The 8,863-nt window shown below is 48.4% G+C and overlaps 1 protein-coding gene across 1 annotated transcript; it reads right to left on the reverse strand.

The window, feature by feature from the left end:
* Nucleotides 1-213: 213 nt before the first annotated feature.
* LOC129828576 (leucine-rich repeat, immunoglobulin-like domain and transmembrane domain-containing protein 2) lies at nt 214-8,353 on the reverse strand. Its single transcript, XM_055889622.1, has 3 exons — nt 7,845-8,353; nt 6,693-7,480; nt 214-1,702 (listed from the first exon to the last, which is right to left on the reverse strand). Exons 1-3 carry the CDS (start codon nt 7,952-7,954, stop codon nt 861-863), a joined length of 1,740 nt encoding a protein of 579 aa, XP_055745597.1. The 5' UTR covers nt 7,955-8,353; the 3' UTR covers nt 214-860.
* Between the last annotated feature and the right edge of the window lie 510 nt (nt 8,354-8,863).

Below are 8,863 nucleotides of genomic sequence, written 5' to 3' on the forward strand. Positions count from 1 at the left end.
ATGGTTAAGATCTAAGTAGAACCCTATTCTCTCTGAGAGACATGGTTAAGATCTAAGTAGAACCCTATTCTCTCTGAGACATGGTTAAGATCTAAGTAGAACCCTATTCTCTCTGAGACATGGTTAAGATCTAAGTATAGAACCCTATTCTCTCTGAGACATGGTTAAGATCTAAGTATAGAACCCTATTCTCTCTGAGACATGGTTAAGATCTAAGTATAGAACCCTATTCTCTCTGAGACATGGTTAAGATCTAAGTATAGAACCTTATTCTCTGTGTACAGTACCTATGGGATTTTGGTAGGGAGCTATTAGGACCTTGCTGTCTATAGTGTCTACCTTCACCCCCCCCCAGAAAACCAGGAAAACAATAGCAAAGAGGCCTCATTCACTACAAAGGTCGTAGTGCAAAGGCATGGTTATTGTATATTTTGACGGAACCTGGTGTGGCTCTGAAATAATTATTTTCAATGAGCAGAATACACTTCATGACATTCTGAAGACAAGGAAATATTTCAACGATATTACATGTATAGAAGCAACATTCGTGATTTCTTGTCAGATTAGTTATTTCTTTTTAAAACAGAGAAGAACAATGAAGCTAAAAAAAAAACACATATCCCAAAGATACAGCATATAAACTTGAAAAATATAAACATTTGATTACTTTACAGACAGGGCATTTTGATAAAACAATATACTCTTCCCCACAGTCATTGAAGAAAGGCATTTCAGTCTTCATAACTTGTAGCTTTACAGATGTGTTTCGAAAGCTTCACTTCACAGAAGACTGCTCCCTATTTTTACCTCTAGGTATCTTTGTACATTTCATTTTTTTTTTTTTTACGTTAAACCTAGAGCTAATAAAGCTTTGCTCCAATGTTTGTCTCTTGTGGATCTTGTGCTCTGCCCTTGTGGTTGTTTTTATCCTGGGAGGACCTCCTCTTCATCATCACCTCTACAGAGTCACGACAGAGTCCTTCATCGCTGGCGGCTTGGAGGCTGTCGAAGGTCCCCTGTCTCTCCCCATTGGTCCTCAGGGTCTTCTCCTGCCTCCTCCTCCTCTTACACTGCTCCGTACAGCGGTCCAGGTAGCTGAACTTACATCTAGTGTCGGTGGTGCAGGCGTACATCCCCACGGGCACCGCCAGCACCATGGCACACATGATCACAACAATATGGATGAACTTCTCCCGTTGTTCCAGCTGGCCGATGTCACTTCCTGTTAAGAACACGATGCACTGACCGGCGCGAGGTGTCTGGTTCTTCAGCGTCACACACACCTCGTATTTACTAACCGGTAGGAGGTCGTTGACCTCATAGGTGTTGATGCCCGGTCCGATGTATGTCAACTCCTTTTTGTCAGAGTCGTATTTCCCCAAGTGGATGGTGAACCAGGTCTCTGCCGGGTTGTCCGTCGCAGCGTACCACTCCAGAGTGATGCCGTAGACCGTCTGCTTGGAGATACGGATGTCGATGTAGACGTTCTCGTCAGTTGAGGACAGCGGGAACGGGGGACGAGACATGGCGGTACCGCCGGAGGAGGAGGCGTTGAAAGACTTGATGTTGATTAGGAAACTGACGGAGAAGTTGCCGATAAAGTTGTTGGCGAAGCAGGTGTAGACGCCTCGGTCTTCCAGGTGCAGGGATGGGATGATCAGCTGAGATCGGATGGTCTCATCGTCCATACGGGTCTCTGACACTGAAGAGGGAGAGAAAAGGAGAATTATCCCACTTGGCATACACTGGTTGAATCAACGTTGTATCCAAGTCATTTAAGTGAAATGACGTTGAACCAACGTGGAATAGACGTTGAATTGACATCTGTGCCCAGTGGGATGTTACAACTTAATAAACAAGAAAGATCTGCATTCATTACTGTGGGTGTTGAGATGTTGGTGTTTAAACATGCACATATTGAATATTTACAGTATTATGTTGCATTAGGAAAAGGGAAAGAGGGGGATACCTAGTCTTTATTGTATATTTACAGTATTTACAGTAATATGTTGCATTAGGAATAGGGAAAGAGGGGGATACCTAGTCTTTATTGTATATTTACAGTATTTACAGTAATATGTTGCATTAGGAATAGGGAAAGAGGGGGATACCTAGTCTTTATTGTATATTTACAGTATTTACAGTAATATGTTGCATTAGGAATAGGGAAAGAGGGGGATACCTAGTCTTTATTGTATATTTATGTAACAGTCCTGACCTATTTATGTTAGTTTTTATGTGTTTTTGGTCAGGGCATGTGTTTTGGGTGGGCAGTCTATGTTACCTGTTTCTATGTTGGTTTCGGTTTGCCTGGTATGGCTCTTGATTAGAGGCAGGTGGTTTGCATTTTCCTCTAATCAAGAGTCATATTTAGGTAGGGCATTATCACTGTGTGTTTGTGGGTGATTGTCTCCTGTGTCTGTGTTATGTCTTACACCATACGGGATTGTTTCGGTTGTTCGTTTCGTTTCGGTTTATGTAGTCTGTTCCTGTGTCAGCGTGCTTCGTGTATATGTAAGTTCGTTTGTTCAGGTCTGTCTACATCGTTTTGTTATTTTGTTAGTTATATCCAGTATAGTTCGTTTTCGTCTTTGTCTATTTTGTTTATTTAATAAATCATTATGTGTTCAAACTTCGCTGCGCCTTGGTTCCCTCAATACTCCTCCTTTTCCGAAAATGGAGAGGAGGAGGAACGCCTTAACAGAATCACCCACCAACCCAGAGCCAAGCAGCGGAGTCAAAGGAGAAAGGGACAGGAAAAGAAGGAGCAATGGACATGGGACGATGTTTTGGACGGAAAGGGTTGCTACACTTGGGAGGAGATCCTGGCTGGTAGAGATCGCCTCCCATGGGAACAGCTGGAGGCACTGAGGAGAGCGGAGGCTACCGGAGAGAGGAACCGGAGCTATGAGGGAACGCGTCTGGCACGGAAGCCGAAAAAGCCCGTAAGTAATTCCCAAAAATTTCTTGGGGGGGGGCTAGGAGATAGTGGGCCAAGGGCAGGTAGGAGACCTGCGCCCACTTCCCAGGCTTACCGTGGAGAGCGGGAGTACGGGCAGGCGCCGTGTTACGCAGTAGAGCGCACGGTGTCTCCTGTACGAGTGCATAGCCCGGTGCGGGTTATTCCACCTCCCCGCACTGGGAGGGCTAGATTGGGTATTGAGCCAGGTGTCATGAGGCCGGCTCAACGCGTCTGGTCTCCAGTGCGTCTCCTCGGTCCGGCATACATGGCACCGGCCTTACGCATGGTTTCTCCGGTTCGCCTACATAGGCCGGTGCGGGTTATTCCACCTCCCCGCACTGGTCGGGCAACCGGGAGCATTCAACCAGGTAAGGTTGGGCAAGCTCAATGCTCAAGAGTGCCAGTACGCCTCCACGGTCCGGTATTTCCGGCACTACCTCCCCGCCCCAGCCTAGTACCTTCAGTGTATACACTACGCACTAGGCTACCAGTGCGTATCCTGAGCCCTGTTCCTCCTCCACGCACTCTCCCTGTAGTGCGTGTATCTAGCCCGGTGCCTCCAGTTCCGGCCCCACGCACTAAGCTACCAGTGCGTCTCCAGAGCCCTGAACACACTGTATCTTCTCCCCCTACTAATCCTGATGTGCTTGTCCTCAGCCCGGCGTCACCAGTGCCGGTACCACGCATCAGGGATAGAGTAGGCTTTGAGAATACAGTGTGCCCTGTCCCTGCTCCCCGCACTAGTAGGAAGGTGCTTATCATTAGCACGGTGCCTCCAGTTCCGGCACCACGCACCAGGTCTACAGTGCGCCATATCCGGCCAGAGCCATCCGTCTCCCCAGCGCCATCTGAGCCATCCGTCTCCCCAGCGCCATCTGAGCCATCCGTCTCCCCAGCGCCATCTGAGCCATCCGTCTCCCCAGCGCCATCTGAGCCATCCGTCTCCCCAGCGCCATCTGAGCCATCTGTCTCCTCAGCGCCATCTGAGCCATCCGTCTCCCCAGCGCCATCTGAGCCATCCGTCTGCCAGGAGCCTGCAAAGCCGCCCGTCTGCCATGAGCCTGCAAAGCCGCCCGTCTGCCATGAGCCTACAGAGCCGTCAGCCAGACAGGAGCCGCTAGAGCCATCAGCCAGACAGGAGCCGCTAGAGCCGTCAGCCAGACAGGATCTGCCAGAGCCGCCAACCAGACAGGATCTGCCAGAGCCGCCAACCAGACAGGATCTGCCAGAGCCGCCAACCAGACAGGATCTGCCAGAGCCGCCAACCAGACAGGATCTGCCAGAGCCGCCAACCAGACAGGATCTGCCAGAGCCGCCAACCAGACAGGATCTGCCAGAGCCGCCAACCAGACAGGATCTGCCAGAGCCGCCAACCAGACAGGATCTGCCAGAGCCGCCAACCAGACAGGATCTGCCAGAGCCGCCAACCAGACAGGATCTGCCAGAGCCGCCAACCAGACAGGATCTGCCAGAGCCGTCAGTGAGCCATGAGCAGCCAGAGCCGTCAGTGAGCCATGAGCAGCCAGAGCCGTCAGTGAGCCATGAGCAGCCAGAGCCGTCAGTGAGCCATGAGCAGCCAGAGCCGTCAGAGAGCCATGAGCAGCCAGAGCCGTCAGAGAGCCATGAGCAGCCAGAGCCGTCAGAGAGCCATGAGCAGCCAGAGCCGTCAGAGCGCCATGAGCGTCGTGAGCCGTCAGCCTGCCATGAGCGTCGAGAGCCGTCAGCCTGCCATGAGCGTCGAGAGCCGTCAGCCTGCCATGAGCGTCGAGAGCCGTCAGCCTGCCATGAGCGTCGAGAGCCGTCAGCCTGCCATGAGCGTCGAGAGCCGTCAGCCTGCCATGAGCGTCGAGAGCCGTCAGCCTGCCATGAGCGTCGAGAGCCGTCAGTCTGCCATGAGCGTCGAGAGCCGTCAGCCAGCATGGACCTGCCAGAGCCGTCCAAACAGGACCTGCCAGAGTCCTTCAGCCGGGATCTGCCCCTTGTCCCGGTGTTGCCCCTTGTCCCGGTGTTGCCCCTTGTCCCGGTGCTGCCCCTTGTCCCGGTGCTGCCCCTTGTCCCGGTGCTGCCCCTTGTCCCGGTGCTGCCCCTTGTCCCGGTGCTGCCCCTTGTCCCGGTGCTGCCCCTTGTCCCGGTGCTGCCCCTTGTCCCGGTGCTGCCCCTTGTCCCGGTGCTGCCCCTTATTCCAGTGATGGTCCTTATCCTGGTGCTGCCCCTTGTTTTTGTGCTGCCCCTTGTCCCGGTGCTACCCCTTGTCCCGGTGCTGCCCCTTGTTCCGGTGCTAGCTGATTATTTAGGGGAAGGTAATGTTTGGGTGGTCAGGTGTAGGGGTAGACAGAAGAGGGGAGTGACTATGGTGGTATGGGGACAGCGTCCGGAACCGGAACCACCACCGTGGTCAACTGCCCACCCGGACCCTCCCCTGGACTTTGTGCTGGTGCGCCCGGCGTTCGCACCTTGGGGGGGGGGTACTGTAACAGTCCTGACCTATTTATGTTAGTTTTTATGTGTTTTTGGTCAGGGCATGTGTTTTGGGTGGGCAGTCTATGTTACCTGTTTCTATGTTGGTTTCGGTTTGCCTGGTATGGCTCTTGATTAGAGGCAGGTGGTTTGCATTTTCCTCTAATCAAGAGTCATATTTAGGTAGGGCATTATCACTGTGTGTTTGTGGGTGATTGTCTCCTGTGTCTGTGTTATGTCTTACACCATACGGGATTGTTTCGGTTGTTCGTTTCGTTTCGGTTTATGTAGTCTGTTCCTGTGTCAGCGTGCTTCGTGTATATGTAAGTTCGTTTGTTCAGGTCTGTCTACATCGTTTTGTTATTTTGTTAGTTATATCCAGTATAGTTCGTTTTCGTCTTTGTCTATTTTGTTTATTTAATAAATCATTATGTGTTCAAACTTCGCTGCGCCTTGGTTCCCTCAATACTCCTCCTTTTCCGAAAATGGAGAGGAGGAGGAACGCCTTAACAATTTACAGTATTTACAGTACTATGTTGCATTAGGAATAGGGAAAGAGGGGTATACCTAGTCTTTATTGTATATTTACAGTATTTACAGTAATATGTTGCATTAGGAAAAGGGAAAGAGGGGGAAACCTAGTCTTTATTGTATATTTACAGTATTTACAGTAATATGTTGCATTAGGAAAAGGGAAAGAGGGGGATACCTAGTCTTTATTGTATATTTACAGTATTTACAGTAATATGTTGCATTAGGAAAAGGGAAAGAGGGGGATACCTAGTCTTTATTGTATATTTACAGTATTTACAGTAATATGTTGCATTAGGAATAGGGAAAGAGGGGGATACCTAGTCAGATGTACAACTGAATGCATTCAACTGAAATGTGTCTTCCACATTTAACCCTCTGAATCAGAGAGGTACGGATGGAGCTGAAATAATCGACATCCACATCTTCGGGCACCTGGGGAAAAGTTGGTTAACTAGGCGGTATTGTTGAGTTTGCCTAACAAGAAAAGCTGTGACACACAGTTGCAATCAATCTTTGGCGGCTTTTCTACTTAGAAACATGGAAACATCAACAGCCTACCAAAGTCATGAATGACATACACATGAATTAGCATGCTTGTCCCCAAATCCTATCATCAAAGTGGTGTAGTTTACAATAAACTATGACTGACATATGATAGCATGGTAAATACCCCACTGCAGCAAAGTCACAGCAATCTAATGGACGGTAGCCTAGAATTTGCAATTAAATAAAACCTTACCAGTAAATCCCTTTATAATCTTCAGGTTGTATGACCAATGGATGGAGGGTTCAGGCCTGGCTTTGACTAAGCACTGGAGGGTTACCTTGTCCCCCAGTGACACTGTCATGTTGGTTTCTGAGGCGGACGCCTCGGGCGTCATACATGTTTTCAAACCGACTTCGTGGAAGAACTTCCCCGCCCTGGAACTCGGGCCTGTGCACGTCAGGTACGAGTTCATCAGAATCAGAGGTGGACTAATGGTTTTGATAAACTCAACGAAACCTTTGAGGCGGCAGTCACATAGCCAAGGGTTGTCGTGCAGCGCTAAAACGACGTTGGCCTCTCCACTGCTGGCCTCTTTACGTCCTTTTCTCTCCTGCCTGTTGATGAGAGGCCAGTTGAGGAAGACATCCCTGGATATGACAGTAAGCTGATTGAAGGATAGGTCTAAATAGGTCAAGCCTGGTAGTTGTCTCAGGGCGGATTCCGGGAGCACGTCTAGTCGATTGAGTTTCAGGTCCAAAATGTTCAGGTTCGGCGTGTCCTGGAATGCTGTCCATGGGACTGAACGCAGCTTGTTTCCCTGGAGCCGCAGTTCCGTTAAATTCGTCAGCCCTTCGAGACTCTTGATGTTCATTAGGGTGATGTCGTTGAAATTCAACCATAGAGACGCCAAGGCAGTAACTTTAGAGAAGGAGCCACGGGGTAATTCGGTCAGGTGGGAATTCTCTATTCGAATTTTACTGAAATAATTTGGGACGTTGTCTGGGATTCGTCCCATGGCGGTTTCCATACAAAGTAAGGATCTAAAAATAAAACCAAAACATTCTGGGTTATGGAAGTACGGTTAGAGGAAGTTATCTATATTCCTTTAATAGACACATGTGGCAGGTAGCCTAGCGGTTAAGTGCCGACTTTGTGGAAAACCTGTGGATGTGCTCCTGTAAATCGCTCTGGATAAAAGCGTCTGCTAAATGACTAAAATGTAAATGTAAAATGTTATCTCTCCATATTGTCCATTGTTAAAACCAGTCATGAAAAGCCACCATTGAGTTCAGTAATAGCCTACACTTGATCAGTCAATACTGCATAATGTACTGACACGGTAATGAAACTCGGGTACAAAATTAGCTAGCTCGCCTACAAAAGAACTAACAACAAACAACTTACCTTCCCAAGTTATCATTTGTACAAGAGCAGCCGTGTAAACAAGATGTCGAGGCAGGAGTTACTTCATAGAATACCCAAGCTATAGCTAATACTGTATACAAGGTGGCCATAATTCCTTAGACAGAAACCCATGTGAAACATTAGAGCAGAGCATCTCCACAGGGAGGGACGGACGGTAGAGGTAAACCTATTACCTTAATCTTCCTTGATGCAATCCCTTTAAGACACCAAGTGATATGTTAAAACACGCTGGAAGTTTGTCTTTTTTAGCTATAATCCTCATTGTGGGGTGGCAGGTAGCATAGTGGTTAGAGGGGCAAGCCAGTAAACCGGAGAGTTGCCCGTTTGGAAACCGGGTCCTACTGGAAGAATCTGTCAGGAAGTGAGCTGGCAACCGGAGGGTTGCTGGTATCAAATAAATCCTAGATGCCATTATCTGCCGTTATGCCCTTAACCCCCCACCCCACAACAACAGTTTACCGGTCGCCCAGTGTGGTAGTCCCTTGCACTTCTCCAAAAAACCTACATGTACGGTATGTATGTCTTTCGGAGGGGTTGGGTTAGCAACGGAAGTCAAATTTCTGTTGAACCTTGTGTGCAATTGACCAATAAAGCGATCTCTTGAGAGACTGTCTGTGTCACTACATGTATGTTCCCTAATCACTAATAAATGAACGGGACATTTCAGAAAATAATATGATTTTTCAGAAAAAAGTATTACTTGATATTAAAAATGCACTGACAGTGATTTAGAGCATCGGGAAGTCCAATATGCAATCTATAGATCAGCGCTACTGCAGACCATTTAGAAAAGGGCACTATATACCCAACGTCTATCATTTGTAGACTGCATGAAACAAAAGGATCCATGGCTATTAAATTGAGGAACAAAGGGAAGAGGTCTTCAGACACATATGTACGTAGTCTGCAAACGATACTGTACAAAGTAAAACGACCACAGTGGCCAAGACGAACGATCAAGTTGTGATCAGCACCGTGGACAGCGGCACTACGATACG

The sequence above is a fragment of the Salvelinus fontinalis genome, chromosome 30, assembly GCF_029448725.1.
Source record: "Salvelinus fontinalis isolate EN_2023a chromosome 30, ASM2944872v1, whole genome shotgun sequence".
Taxonomy (NCBI): domain Eukaryota; kingdom Metazoa; phylum Chordata; class Actinopteri; order Salmoniformes; family Salmonidae; genus Salvelinus; species Salvelinus fontinalis.